Below are 16,571 nucleotides of genomic sequence, written 5' to 3' on the forward strand. Positions count from 1 at the left end.
TACAAATTCCAGCAAGCCAGCTGGTGGAATTTAAATGAATTCAATTAAAATAATGCAAAGTTTATAAAGCCAACTCCATGCAGTTGGGGCTCACCAGAAATACATACAGAGCTGTTCCTTAAAAATTAAGCAGCAAATGATAGTCTGTAATGCTTGAGAGTTGAGGTTGAGGAAAGTCCAGGATCAGTACATACTGAGTGCAAAAAGGATTTCAGGCTCAACAAAGTCCAGGAACTTTCATTTAATGTGCAGTTGATTACACATGACCTGTGCATTTATGCTAACCTTGCGCTGGTCCTATATGTTAAGAGTCTGAGATATGAATGCTGACTATTTGCTTTGACAACTCTTGAATGATAAAATTTTTGTTCATTTAGAACTGTGAACCTTAAGGCTTTGTTCTCAGTGCAATATGAAATCATAGAAATTAATCAAATATTAATACAACTAAAATTACTAGTTCCTAACTGGATTGTAACAGCTTCTGGGGTAGAAGAGTCTTTTTCTGGATTATAACAGTTGTAAATGAAATATAATTAATTAGAAAGGCTTTTTTAATTATTTCAAACACAGATGTTTGAAACTTCAACTTGTTCCAAAAATACTCGAGGCACATATTGATATTTAGTTTTGAGCTGTTATTTGTATGCCAAAACTATTGTCATTGATTAATACTTGTTGGAAAATTTCAATGGAAGCAAATGTGTACTCAGCAGATAACATCATCTCAACAGCAAAGCATATCCAATTCAAAAGGTCAGCTGTAAGTGACCTTTTGAATCATCCAATCAATTATGCAGATTGTTCATTAAGTAATGTCAGTCTAAAACCAACCAACTCAATGCCTTACAACTGTAATGACATTTAATCTATGAAACTGGTATTTCAAATTGTAGAAATAAAAATTGAGTTACAAAATGTTGCTGAGTCAATATGCAAAACACCAACAGAATTAAAAGGGTATTGAGGGTCAAATATTGACTCTCAAGATGCAAGTTTTGCAGTTACACAAGGATTGCTGCTAACATTGAACCATCATTGGACCATCACTGTGTGTTCAGGGCACCTCATGTGCATACAATAGGAAGGTACTAGATTCTTAACACAGATAGGAAAATCCATTGTGGTTCTACTTCACGAACCTTCAAACACAAGTGACCAATATCCACTACAATTTTCCTAGCCTAGAATCCACTGGTCAGGCAAAGTTCATCTACTGGAAATTTCACCCTTTACAAAGGAACTTAGAATCTGCCAGTGTCTTGGCAGGAGATTGCAGGAACTTGGAAAGAACTTTGTCTCCATTATCAGTTTGTCTCAAACAATTTCTGCCGAGTATTTATCACGATGTTACACTTTCTTGCATTAGACAGAACAGCAGAAATCCACAGGCTTATCCATGCTTAACATATGTTTATATGATGAGTGATCTGAAGGATGAGTTTTCCCATTTAGCATTATCATCTTTCCCTCCATCCTTCTTAAAACAACATATACATCAAATATTTCATGGCACAGCCAAGATCAAGTAAAATATTTTTCACACAGTGTTACGAACACGGGGTAAACTCGCCTGCTTAATTTAACACCAGCAACACAGAGACGATTTATCCTGTGCAGTAATGTGTAAAAACTTGAGTGGCCAAGAACTATATAAAGTAAAAATTAACAATTTTATTTCTTCAAGTATAAGAGTATAATTAACTAACCACTATTTACAATTTCTTTCTCTTAACATTAAAGAAATTCCAAATTAAACTGAAGGCCAAGCTGTTCATCCTATTCTCAAACTCTTGCGTTGTTATACTTAGGGGGCAAACTTCTAATTTGATTTTTGACTTCAACAACTATTCTTGTATTGTTGTATAGGCAAAATGTTCCATCGATGACAAAGTAGTGGCTAACTCTGGTTTACCTTGAAACTTTGTTGCTGCTTGCAAGACAATCACATTAAAGCTCCCCAGAATGCTCTGCACATAAACAATAATTTCTATAATCTATAGAAAATGACACTTCATGTTTCATGGCATATGTTCCCAACTGATTTTGTTGAACAATATTAATTTCTTTATCAGTTTTTACATGACAGCAATTCACATATTTCAGGTAAACCACACGGGGGCAATTTTTAAGTTTCACCCAGAAAGGAACGAAATTACTGACAGCTCAGCACCGGGGAAGGAGGGGTATCCTTCAATTCACCTTTGAAACCATGCTAGTAATGTCAAGCCCAAAAGAAGATGGAAGACATTTGGAGACAGCTATTGAAAGGTTAGCAGTAGGCCTGAAGGTTTTGAAAGTTTAGGAAGAACATTCATCCTCCTCCTATTTCAAAACCAATTTAGAAAAATGTCCCTGAGGAAAATAATGCCTTCACAGAGTTTCTAAGGTCTGCTTGTTAGGCTGTTTCATGCTGGTATTAATGGACAGTGTATGCAATGCCATTCTTTTTAAATGGTACTGGGGTCTCATAATCAGACTTAGCCGAAGACCTGAAATAGAACTAATCCTTTCCAGAAACTTTACTCCCTTTCCCTATCATCCTGTAGACCCCAGAGGCAGTGGCAAAGCTGCCCCTAAACCTGCTGTAATTTCTCTTTGGACTGATCATTTACTCCACTGCCATCCTTGTGGGGGTGTGGCCAAACACTGGCAAATTCAAGAACTCAACAAAACATTTTTAAAAGACTTCGAGTATTTTCAGACACAACATGTGGGAAAAGGTCCAAACATTACCTTATCTCCAACCAGGATGCTTGCTCCTTCAAGCAATTCTGTTGCTATGCCCACCATTCTCATCATACTTCTGTTTTCAAAGAATGGATATCATAGGCATTGTCAAAACCTACATTCTACAGATTTGGGATCCTGGCATTATATCAGCATATTGGATGATGTTACATCAGGATAGTATAAAATTAACACATGTAGGTGCATGGAGAGGACATACCTGCACGAACCCATAGCCTTGGCAAATGCTACACAGGTAGCAGCTGACAAAGCATCCTGACCCAGAAAAGCCAGATAGGCCTTGAATCAGTATGATTCATCATGTGCATCAGGAGATAAAAGACTTTATTGAAGATCAAATCAATGAATGTATTTTGCTTCTGAATTTTGGACACAAATGTGAACACACAGCACATATATCTTATTAAAACACTGAAAAGATTAGCCTTTGGATTCTTAACAAGGTGTATGTGCTGTGTTCAAATTTAAGTCCAAAGTTCACATACAAAGATTAGCTTTTGAGCTGCTTCACTGGCACTTTGTCATAATCTTTAAAAATGCAAAGTTCGTTACTATGTTCATTTGAACAAGTTTTGTGTAAATTACTATAATTGTTTCATGCATGCATAACTACATTAAACAATTGAATTGAAGATGATTGCTTATTACCTTTCATCTTAAAATCTGTTATTTTTTTGACCACATTCTGCTCGTACAACCAAAAGGAAAGCAAATGATTTCCAAGCTTCCACCAATTATACTCTTCAGTTAAACTCCACTTGTTAGACAAAATGACTTCATTTCTAACTTACCTTCTGTCCTGGTTTTAACTATTATCTATGCTTAAACCCAGTCATTTCAGGTTACACCAAAGCCTCACTAAATTAGGAAATGAGAGTCAAAACCGGCATTTTAACATTCAGCTATACTGTATACTATGTTAGGATGCTAATATGTTGTTTCATAATCAAGATTCCCAAGTATTGCATTTCACTTTAGACACCAATTACTGTATCCGAGCTGATTTTTTGAAACTCATTTAATATTTTTCTGACAAGTCTCAGTAGTGCCATATTTCAGAGTAAATACTAATGTTCACGTCAATCTGGTTTTATCTCCTGATGCACATGATGATAATGCTGTAAGTGGTCTAATAATAATAGAATCAGAGTTATACAGCACGGAAACAGATCCTTCAGTCCAAGTTGTCCGCATCAACCAGATATCCTAAACTAGTCTAACCCCTTTTGCCAGCAATAAACGGTATATATTTTCCTAAAATTGCAAAATGCAAACCAATATCTACTGTTTTTGGCACCCACAAGATGGCATAATGGTGACAAAGAAATGCATCAATAATTAACATATACCAGTACATTATTAAAACTCAACCATACACTTTGTTAAATTCTGTTACATTTATAAACCATCTTGCTATATAGAAATATACTTCTAAGAACAATTTATATTATAAATTGAATTCCTTTGTCTGAACTATATTAAAAGAAAGAAGTTGGCACTTTTCCAAATGGATACTCACTTTGCTTCTGATTTAGATTAGCAAATATAGCATAAAAGCATATTTAGAGCACATTTTGATGCCATCATTTGTTGAATAATGAGGGAGATTTATTTACCCTGACAGCCATTTCATTGTAGAAATTCATCTTCATAATAAAATATGCTCTCTGTGAATTAAAGAAGATAGCACAGACTGTAGTTACAGGAAGATATAGCTCAAAGTTGACATATAAAAGTTAAAAATCTTTATAAATAATACATAATAAGAATTGCAGTGACAGACAGAAAAAACTCCAATTGTGCATTCAAAAGACAGCTATCGTTTTATGTATAATGCAAACGTAACCATTAAAACATACTATATTCAAATTACATGCTGTTGGAGATAAATTATGATGAAAAGATCTGCATTGAGTTTTATGATCAATGTTACTCTACCAAGACCAGAATTACAAAAGACAAAATATCCACAAGTGCTGATGGCAATCTGTATTGTAGAGTTTGAGCCATAGGTCTTTTAAAGAGAGAGTTGCACTGTAGCATAAAATTTACATTTCACAATGTCTGGTTGAATTAAAATTTCAAAGAAACAATGCTTTTTACCTTCCACCCTTAAAGACTATCTGTACCTAAGAATGAAAATTATGCCTTCTAACCATCTGTGCAAAATGCCATAAACTTAGCCTCTTGACGACAATTTGAGGGTCCTATGAATTCATATCATTTGACGCAATGTTTTTGTATTCTAAATTTACAACAATTCAACTGCTCAGCCTACATTAACACATCATTTGGAAAGTAGCAAGACAATGTTTAAATAATTGAATATAGTGTTGGTAAATACATTAGTATTTGATATGATAAATTAAAGATGCAGAAAATTTGTATTTTGACTTGAATTAAGCATCATTCTTTCTTCCTTTTTCATCTTTGAGGTGACTTATGGAAATAATGTTGCATCTTAGAATAATATCACTTATGTTTATTTCTAATGTCTTTTCTGTATATATTCTGTTCCTCGTTATCCGATTGTTCTAATAGTTAGAATCTGAGTGTTCATTTTTTTCCAAATGCAGGGGTTAATTCGTTTAATGCTATTTGAGGGATTTTGGGAGATGGTGGAAGAGTTGTTATGTGACTAAATTTGTAATCCAAAAGGACCAAGCCAATGCCCAGCAGACAGGAGTTGAAATCCCCACCGTGGCAGCTAGTGAAATTTAAATGCTATCAATAAACCTGGATTATAAAGCTAGTCTTGGTATCCATGAGAACTACCATTGATTGTTTTTTTTAAAAAAAACACCCATCTGATTCACTAATGCCCTTTGCTTGGTCCTGCCTGCACTTGATTCCAAACTCACAATACTGCCTTTTAAAATTATTTAGCAAGCCAATTAGTTCAAGGACAGTTTGGGATGGGCTACAAATGCTGACCTTTGCCAGCAATCCCCACTATCCCATGAAAGAAGAAAAAAAGAAAATTTCAAGCTCATTATTTTTTTTTTAATGAATGTGTGCTTTGTTTGCCATGTTTTCCTGTGTAAAAGTTCAAATTAAGATGCATTCATAGCACTGTCTGTTTCACTTAAGTTTTATAAAATGTTAATCCAAACATGCTAGCTGAGAAAGTATTTTGAAAATAAATAATCAAAATGATTTCAAGACTTTTGCAATGGAACATATTGTCACCCTGTTGTTACTTATTTTCGGCACTCCAGTTTTTGATACTGAATAAACCAAATACAAGTTAGGAGAAAACTGCCAACTAAACTATTTAATTAGAGAATTAGAATTAGAGAAATCATTAACAGGACTTCTGCAGAAATTGTCAGGATATTGTCTGGAGCTGGGACATTGGTGCAAATTTGAGTTTGGGTTTGTTGAAGCAGTGTACTATGATTCTACCTCGTATTACCCATGTTCTAACACTGATATCCTTTTATTCGGGCTGTTCAACAAAATAAAACTATTTGCCTTTGGCACGATGTGCTTTATGATATCCAGAGATTCCTACTTTAATTATTGAGGCTGAATTCAGAAAAAGCTTCACAAGATAGCAGGGAATTAATTTGGCAAATGCCCTTGAATAGGCCAGAGAATCATACTGCATGATTTGTTACAGCACCTTGATATGGCCTCCTCATTTTGTGTTATGTTTGCAATCCAGGCAAAAAATCCTGTTGATTAGTTGCATGCATTAGCAGATGGTCAAAACTGGTAAGTCACTGACATTATTTGAAACTAGCCGAGAATTCTAAAAAGGATGTATATTGTTGCTGCATAGGTGCTGAATCTAGTGATTATAAATTCCCTGATTGGCGCTGTTAACATGGTGCAGTCAGGGACCCCTGACTGACAGATATAGACACCCTGAGAGTTCGGGTGTCCTTGGAGAAGGAGCATGCGGTGTCCACCAACACCCTGGAGTTGTTCAGGGAGAGGTGGGCGCAGCAGGGAGTGGAGTGCATTATTTCCCCCTCCAACTCTATTTAGATTTAATCCCTGCCCTCCCCTTCACTGTTTGATCACACAGCATCGTCCTTTTGATGTGAAGGGCACTGCTTGTCACTGCCACTCGGGTGTTTCCTTTCTTCCTGCTGGTGGAAATTTGAATAAAGATTCGTGCACCTTGTGTCTTTCACTGTGTCTCACACTTGCACACACACAACATGGGTGTGGTGGAGAAATATAAGCACTACCACGGTTAGGCAGTAGTGTGGGGGTTTAATAATAAAAAAACCAGGAGTGTCAGAAGTTCTGTAAGAAAAAAAAGGATAGACACCCTGGATCGTTAGGGCTGACTGCCTGTCCATCTTCCGCGGTTACGTTAGAGCCCCAGTGTCCTTGGAGAAGGAGCACGCGGTCTCCACCAACACCCTGGAGTTGTTTAGGGAGAAGTGGGTGCCGCAGGGAGTGGAGTGCATTATTTCCCCCTCCAATTCTATCTTGATTTAATCCCTGCCCTCCCCTTCACTGTTTGATCACACAGCATTGCCCTTTGATGTGAAGGGCACTGCTTGTCACTGGCCACTCAGGTGTTTCCTTTCTTCCTGGTGGTGGAAATTGAATAAAGATTCATACACCTTGCGTCTCACACCTGCACACACACATGGGTGCTGGGGAAAAAATAAGCACTACTGCAGTTAGGCGGTAGTGTGGAGGTTAAAACAAAACAAAAAAGAAAAATAAATAGACAGCAGTGGATGTTAGAGCCCAGGTATCCTTGGAGATGGAGCACGCAGTCTCCACCAACACCCTGGAGTTATTCAGGAAGAGGTGGGTGCCACAGGGAATGGAGTGCATTATCTCCCCCTCCAACTCTATTTTGATTTAATCCCTGCCCTCCCCTTCACTCTTTGGTCACACAGCATTGCCCTTTGTGAAGGGCACTGCTTGTCACTAGCCACTTGGGTTTTTCCGTTCTTCCTGGTGGTGGAAATTGAATAAAGATTCGTACATCTTGTGTCTCTCACTGTGTCTCACACCTGCACACACACAACATGGGTACTGGTAAGAATAAGCACTACCGCAGTTAGGCAGTAGTGTGGGGGTTTAAAAGAAAAAAAAAAGACACCCTGGATCGCTAGGGCCGACTGCCTGCCCCTCTTCCGTGGTTACGTTAGAGCCTGGGTGTCTCTGGGGAAAGAGCACGCAGTGTCCACCAACATCCTGGAGTTGTTCTGGGAGAGGTGGGCTCCGCAGGGAGTGGAGTGCATTATTTCCCCCTCCAACTCTATTTTGATTTAATCCCTGCCCTCCCCTTCACTGTTTGATCACGATGCATTGCCCTTTGATGTGAAGGGCACTGCTTGTCACTGGCCACTCGGGTGTTTTCTTTCTTCCCGCTGGTGGAAATTTGAATAAACATTCGTGCACCTTGTGCCTTTCACTGTGTCTCTCACCTGCACACACACAACATGGGTGCTGGGGAAAAAAGAAAAAAAAAGAAAAGAAAATAAATAAACAGGACAGTCAGAGGTTCTGTTCACAAAAAAGAAAAATAGACAGGAGTGTCTACGTTAGAGCCCGGGTGTGTCTGGAAAAGGAGCACACGGTGTCCACCAATACCCTGGAGTTGTTCAGGGAGAAATGGGTGCCACAGGGAGTGGAGTGCATTATTTCCCCCTCTAACTCTATTTTGATTTATTTCCTGCCCTCCCCAACACTGTTTGATCACACAGCACTGCCCTTTGATGTGAAGGGCACTGCTTGTCACAGGCCATTTGAGTGTTTCCTTTCTTCCTGGTGGTGGAAATTTGAATAAAGATTCGTGCACCATGTGTCTTTCACTGTGTCTCACACCTGCATACACACAGCATGGGTGCTGGGGAAAAATAAGCACTACCACAGTTGACCAGGAAGCAATTCCACCATTTTGCCTGCCCTGCCCTGTGCCATTTGCCTTGCAATGTTAAAGTAGGAACAGAAATCAAGAGACTGGAAAATGAAGGAATCATCAAACCAGTACAGTTTGCAAAATTATCAGCACCAGTTGTACCAACTGGTCGTTTTACCTTTGTGGGGATTTTAATTAGTAAACCATTTCTTGCAGCTGGATAAATATCCAATCCTGGGCATAGAGGAATTGTATGCAAAACTGGGTGGGTGGGTGGGTGTTTCCTTCATGAAACTGGATATGAGCCATGCGTACGTGCAATTGCGGTTAGATGAGGATTCCCAAAAGGTATGTTACAATTAATACCCATAAAAGGTTCATAACAATATGCGACTGCCATTTGGCGTAGTCAGCCTGTGCCATTTTTAGCAGACGATGGAGAACATTTTACAAGGTCTACCGCAGGTTGGCCTTTATCTGGATGAAATGTAAATAATTGCCATGTTGTGGCAGCGCCGGTGTCGGACAAAGTCAGAAGTCTCATGACACCAGGTTATAGTCCAACAGGTTTATCTGAAATCACCTGAAGGAGCAGCTCTCCAAATCTTGTGATTTCAAGTAAACCTGTTCGATTATAACCTGGTGTCGTGTGACTTCTGACTTTGCTAATAATAGGAAAGACTAATAAAGAGCATTTAGAGAATTTGGAAATAGTCCTTAGATGTTTCTCCAAAATGGGTGTATGCCTTAGGAGGGAAAAATGTGTTCCGGACACCCTCAAGTGACCCACTTGAGCTACAGAGCCGACAAGAGCAAGTTACACCCATTGAAAGATAAAGTGAGGATGACCAAAGATGCTGTGGCTTACTACTTTCTTGGGCTGGTGAACTATTACAGAAAGTTCACATGTAAACTGATCTCCATCCTGGCACCTTTCCATCTGCTATTGATAAAGGGTCAGTCTTGGGAATGGTTTCACAGCCAAGACATAGTCTTTAGGGAAGTGAAGAAGCAGCTATCATCATCTAAGATGGTGACACCCAAAGAGCAGGATCTGGTAGTGACATGCAATGTCTCTCCTTATGATATTGGATAGTGTTGGCTCACAGATGGCCCAATGGAGAGGAACGCCCAACAGCAGGACTTTGGCTGATTCAGAGCTCAAGTATGCCCACATAGAGCAGTCATCTTTGGTGAGAGAATGTTTTACGGATGTAACTTTGTAATAGTAAACAGACCACAAACCTCTGCTATGGCTACTCAAAGAAGACAAGGCCCATAGCTTCAGGTCAAATTCAGGGATGGGCTCTCATTCTACGTGCATACTATTACAAATTACAACATTGTCCAGGAGGCAAAGTAGCAAATTCGGGTGTCTTGAACTGCCTCCCACCGCAGACACATCACTGGTGGTGCTGCCACTAGAAGAGTCAGTTCTGGTTTTAAACCTTCCAGTCACCACTGAGAGTATCATACTGTAGACATAAAAAGATCCAGTCCTGGCAAAACAAAAACAAATGGTAATGGGGGAAACAAATGAGTCATCACAACCAGAATTGAAATCTTTCAGGAGCCAGCAAGAATAGATCGCTGCAGAGGATGGCATTTTATTATGGGGAGGAAGAGTGATTGCCCCGAGCAAAGGTCACTAACCGATACTGGCTGAACTCCACTAAGGGTCACCCAGAAGTGTCCAAAATGAAGATATTGGTGAGACGTTATGTCTGGTGGCCAGGATTGGATGCAGACATAGCTATGTTGGTGGGACAGTGGGCAGAATGCCAACAAGGACAAATATTATTGCCTGCAGAACCAGTCCCCACCCCATTCATGGGAACTGCCAGGCAAATCATGGACTCGGTTACATGTTGATTGGGCCGGCTCTTTCATGGGATCAATCTTCTGAGGCATTGTGGACACCCAATCAGTGTGCAGGGCTTATTAGTCAAACATGAGGACAAAGATAGAAAAGCAGTGAATACCTTTTGCAATGATCTGACTCCAGGAAGTGTCACAGCCAACAGGCCTTCATTTACCATGAAGGAATTCATATATTGCCTAAATGACATTTGGCATACAAGGACAGCTCCATATTATCCATCATCTAACGGTCTGGTGTAAAGCGCAGTCCAAACTTTGAAGCCAGACTTAAAGAAATAGCTCACAGCTTCACTTGATACCAAACAATCCTGATTGTCAAATCACCCTTCATGCAACTACAGGGACAGCTCCAGGAGAGTTACCAATGTGCAAATACTCTGCACCAGATTAAATCTGATCTCTCCAGAACCCCAATGGGGAAGGGGGGGGGGGGCGAGGTGGAGCATCAATGCTGGAAACAAGATTCCTCTCAGCAAGAGAGACAGTTTACTTCAGGGGACAAAGCTTGGCATTGCAACCTCAGGGATGATCCTGCATGGTAAAGAGGCATGGTCGATGTGAGGATGGGTTCCATGACGTACAAAGTTGGGTAGGTGAGGCAGTTATTGAATAAGCACATCAACCACAGGAAAGCGGCAAACTCATGAATGAGGTAGGAGCAAAATATACCCGGCCCTCAGAACAGTTGGAGGCTGTCAGAAAGTGTGGGTTCTCTCCCTCCACCTAACATTAAAGAAACCTTGGACTGAGATTTAGCATGGCCAATTCACCTAACCTGCACATTTTTGGACTGTGGGAGGAAACCGGAGCACCTGGAGGAAACCCACGCAGACACGGGGAGAATGTGCAAACTCCACACAGAGAGTCTCCAGAGGCGGGAATTGAACCTGGGTCTCTGGCACTGTGAGGCAGCAGTGCTAACCACTGTGCCGCCCACTATAAACTATCAGGGTTATAAGCTTTAAGTGACTTTTGAAAAAGAGAACAGGTGAACATAGGAGTGGATGGGAACTGATGTTTTCCAATGTTACATTGGTGGTGGAAAGGAGAAGTGTCTACCTTTTCCAGAGGGAGTCAAGACAGCATACAATCACAGATTTGGAAGGGAGTGGGAACAGACAGATATGGAAGTCAATGCAATGAACGCAGAGTTGCAAGATGTTTAATGATCTTACATGAGCAGGCAAGCTCAGTGAATGCCCCCTCAAATACCATATCTTCCAACTAAATCAGACTCAGTCACTGCTCAAATCACGTCAAATCATGCTCAATGACACAGTTCTTTCTTCCTTGCCAAGAGCAGGTTATACACAAGAGCAGCGGGCATTAACCAGATGGAGAGAGGTAGCCTTTTATCCTGTAATTCACAGGGGGCAACACAGGAAACATTACCAACTGCAAAGTAGTCTTGGCTGAATCCAATCAAAACAATGGTATCCTTCTCCTCATATCCTACTTTTCCTCATCTCAGAATTTCTTCTGCCTACAAGTTGCAGATGGCATAAGCATATTCCTCTTACTTTAATCCCTACTTCCTCATCACAACCTTTCCCCGTGACTTTTTACTTATCCAATACCCAAGAATCACAACCTCACTAGGCATTGGGACAAGAGCATAATGTTGTACTTCACATTTAATACTTGTAAACACAGCTCAACTTTGCACATATTATCAAGAGGATAGCTTAGAAGCAGGGTCTGCATCTGATGCGACACCAGCCACAAATGGATTGCATCTGTCAAGACATACAAAGCCTAATGATAGTGTAAGAAACTAGAGATCAATCTTTTTCCTTAATTCTAGATTTATGCAGAATGTAGCCTTTCTACCTTCTCCCTAAACAATTCCCAGTGTCCCACAAATGTGCTCAGGGCTGGGGATTGGAATAAGGCAGAGGTGAGCTCACCAAGGTGTTGAGATCTTAACATTGTGCTCTGAAATACTGCAATGGGCAAGGATATAGAAAAAAGCTGATGTGTACACACAATGAAACACTTGAAGCATGGAACGCCTGCCAGAAAGCAGTCAAGGGAATGGAAGGTTCCGGTACCAACTTGGCACAATACTTTGAGCAGAACTGGAACTCCATCCTTTCTAGCATGATCAAATCCTTTTGTCCACTTGGTGGTCCCAAACATGACAAAGCAGATCATGGTGGATGCCACTAGAAGTCTTGCTACAAAAGTTGAGATTCCTTGCGTGTCAGGTCAACTAAACTTGATGCAAGCTCAAACTGTTATGCAAGGTCCAACAACTGCCAATATGGTTGTGAATGCTGCAGACTGTCTTGTTCACCATCAGATTACCATGATGGCATGAGGCTGAGGCATCACCCTGATTGAGTGGCACTGGTACATTAACAGAAACTTGTCTTGTTCTCTCAGCATTACTGATTTTCGTCTCTTAGCCCTAGTCATTCTAGTTGTGAAAGTTAGTAGCCTTCCAACAACCATCCTGCAGTTTGCAGAAGTACATTGGAGCAGGAAGACAGAGAAAGGCAGTCAGAATGGATGTAAAGGAAACCAATCAGTTTGCTACTGCCCAATCCACTGCACATTATTCTGTAATAGTATGGAATCTCAAAGGTTTGAGCAACAGGTGAATAGCAGCTACACAGAAGAGTCAAGATTAGGGTGGTGCTGTAAAAGCACAGCAGGTCAGGCAACATCTGAGGAGCAGGAAAATCAACATTTCGGGCAAAAGCCCTTCATCAAGAATGAGCAGGCAGCTACACGTAAGCTATAGCAGGCACGTGAATGGTGTCTGCCACTAACAGGATGCTGATGACAAACCAAAAAGACATTCTACCTGCAGACAAGTGAGTAATGTGGTGTATGAATTTCAGTGTTGGTATGATACCAAGTATCTAGACTGAACATCCCCAATATTGGAGGATCCTAACAAACAGCACATACCTTTGGCTGTTCAGAACAAGCAATGTACTGATCAAAGTACATTGCAAAGTTTGCAACACAATGTCCAAAATGAGATGTTAATCCACAATCTTACAACATTTGATGTATAATATAGACTGTGCAAAGAATTACATTAACTGATTTAGGATTGTCAACTGGGCTTGCAGTTGAATGCACTTGTGTATTAATGAACAAGGTCTTTTTTTTTGCAGACAGAAGTTACTGCACCTATTTCAACTCAACATAGCAGGTGACATCCAATCCCTCTACACCTCCATCCGCTATGACCAGGGCCTCCAAGCCCTCAGTTTCTTCCTCTCCTGACGTCCCTACCAGTACCCTTCCACTGACATTCTCATTAGTTTGGCTGAACTGGTCCTCACCCTTAGCAATTTCTCCTTCGAATCCTCCCACTTCCGCCAGACCAAAGGGGTAGCCATGGGTACCCGCATGGGCCCCAGCTAAGCCTGTCTCTTTGTTAGCTACGTAGAACAGTCCATCTTCCGTAATTACACTGGCAACACTCCCCACCTCTTCCTCCACTACACTGATGAGCCACCTCATCCTCCCGTGAAGACGTTGAGCAGTTCATCAACCTCGCCAGCACATTCCACCCTGACGTTAAATTCACCTGAACCATCTCTGACACCTCCCTCCCCTTCCTGAACCTCTCCATCTCCATCAATGATGACTGACTCAATACTGATATTTTTTACAAACCCACCGACACCCACAGCTACCTGGATTACATCTGTTCCCACTTTACCTCCTGTAAAAATGCTATCCTGTATTCCCAATTCCTCCGCCTCTGCCATATCTGCTTCCAGGAGGACCAGTTCCACTACAGAACACACCAGATGGCCTCTTTCTTTAAATACCATAATTTCCCTCCCATGTGGTTGAAGATGCCCTCCAAAGCATCTCATCCACATCCCGCACTTCTGCCCTCAAACCCCACCCCGCCAATTGCAACAAGGACAGAACACCCCTGGTCCTCACCTTCCACCCACCAACCTCCACATAAACTGCATCATCCGTTGTCATTTCCGCCACCTACAAATGGACCTCACCACCAGCAATACATATCCCTCCCCACTCATATCCATTTTCCGCAAAGACCGTTCCCTTTGTGACTACCTGGTTAGGTCCACGCGCCCCCCCCCAACAACCCACTCTCCCCTCCTGGCACCTTCCCCAGCCACCTCAGGAATTGCAAAACATGTGCCCACACCTCCCCATCACCTCCATCCAAGGCCCCAAAGGAGCCTTCCGCATCCAAAGTTTCATTTGCGCATCCACCAATGACATTTATTATATCTGTTGTTCCCAACGTGGTCTCCTTTACATTGGGGAGACCAGACGCCTTCTCGCAGAGGGCTTTAGGGACCATCTCCGGGACACCCGCACCAATCAAACCCAACGTCCCATGGCTGAACATTTCAACTCCCCCTCCTGCTCTGCCAAGAACATGCAGGTCCTGGGCCTCCTTCACCGCCACTCCCCCACCGCCAGACACCTGGAGGAAGAACGCCTCATCTTCCGCCTCAGAACACTTCAACTCCAGCCGATCTTCTTTCCCACCTATCTGCTTCACCCTCCTCTCCAACCTATCACTTTCATCCCCACCTCCATCCACCTATTGCACTCTTACCTACCTTCTCCCCAGCCCCACCCCCTCCCATTTATCTCTCCACCCTGGAGGCTCCCAGCCTCTTTCCTGATGAAGGGCTTTTGCCCAAAGCGTTGATTTTCCTGCTCCTCGGATGCTGCCTGACCTGCTGTGCTTTTCCAGTCCACTCTAATCTTGACTCTGATCTGCAGTCCTCACTTTCGCCAAGCAGGTGACTGCCAATCACTGGTTCATTAGTAAAGGCATCTTGAGAAATCACATCAAAACTGTCAATCATCATTAATTGATATATCCTTCATGGCATCACCTCCCTCAATCTGTGTCCACTTGCCAGCCAATCACCAGTCTCCTCTCAAACAGTCTAAATATCGGCTCTCTCTTTAATTGCTGTTGGAAATAGAAAGTTTTGCGGATGGAATTAAATAAGGAAGAAGGGGTGGAGATTCAGTTGAAACATAAAATGTTAGACTGGGTGTAATTGCTTTTTGGATTGAATTGCCTGTTTATGTGCTGTATACTCCATGTAATTTAGATAAGAAAACATCTTATAATAAAACTGTAAATACTTGACAGTTCTATTAAATTAGGCAGTGGGGACGAGGTGTTGGGAAGAAAGGTGAAGAGAAGTGGGATTCTGCTTGGTGCTTAACATGTTCACCTCTACAAGCTTAAGAGTGTTGGCTGGAGCACGGAGCTCCATAAATTACAGCTATGTCATCAAATGAGTCTTGCACACTGAAGGCTGGCACAATCTGCCTGCTCTGCATCCTTCCAGTAGATACTAACTGCACAAATGATACTATTTTAAAACTAGGATAGCATCAATAGCACTATTTCTCACAAATACATATGCATGGCTCAAACAATTCTGGATCAGAATGTGTCCATGAAAATTGGGCACTACCAAACCTAGAGGTATGTTAGCTTGGCTAAATATCCAAATATTTGTATTTAAAATTCCAGTAGGTTGTAATAAATCCAGATTTTGTCCATAAAATTAAAATTAATTAACATGAAGATTGAAGTTCTTTAAATGAAAATAAAACATCATTCCATTTTTAATGCATCTTTGTCAAGAGCTAAGTTAATTAGAATTGCCTAATAGAATCAAGGTCTTTACCTGAACCATGCTTCTGAATTCCATTCTGCTACGATAACCTCTCCATGTTTTCTGAATGATGATTGCAATTTTCTGCACGTATCTTTTGAAGAAAATAGTTTTAACGTTATTAATTTTCTGATAAATTTTATAATCTGAAAATTTTCAATTAAAAGTAGCTTTCTTCAAAGGTACCTACCTTACATGATATAGGGCAGCAACATCATATCAGAACAGAAGTTCCCTACAAGAATTCAATAAGGTGCTACGCTCAATTGCATGCCTTTCTTTGTTGGCACTGTGGTAGGACTTCTGACCGCAGATGAGAACACTACAGAGATAGGTGGGTATGAACATTTATGCCACTAGCGAGCATGTAAATTTACTATCACCATTGCTTCTTGGCATTATTTTTTGGAGACAGGATCAGCAGCTGAAGAGCCACTTCTGCAAGCAGC

At 41.1% G+C, this 16,571-nt stretch overlaps 1 protein-coding gene across 1 annotated transcript in view; it reads right to left on the reverse strand.

Annotated features, from left to right (window-relative positions):
- Window positions 1-16,571, reverse strand: part of spata17 (spermatogenesis associated 17) — a 330,038-nt gene that overhangs the window by 296,838 nt on the left and 16,629 nt on the right. The window contains exons 3-4 of the mRNA XM_043695798.1: window positions 16,135-16,216; window positions 4,368-4,418 (exon numbers count right to left, since the gene is read on the reverse strand). Of these exons, the coding sequence (XP_043551733.1) occupies window positions 4,368-4,418; window positions 16,135-16,216 (133 nt within the window). The remainder of the gene's footprint in view (window positions 1-4,367; window positions 4,419-16,134; window positions 16,217-16,571) is intronic.

The sequence above is a fragment of the Chiloscyllium plagiosum genome, chromosome 9 (assembly GCF_004010195.1).
Source record: "Chiloscyllium plagiosum isolate BGI_BamShark_2017 chromosome 9, ASM401019v2, whole genome shotgun sequence".
Taxonomy (NCBI): domain Eukaryota; kingdom Metazoa; phylum Chordata; class Chondrichthyes; order Orectolobiformes; family Hemiscylliidae; genus Chiloscyllium; species Chiloscyllium plagiosum.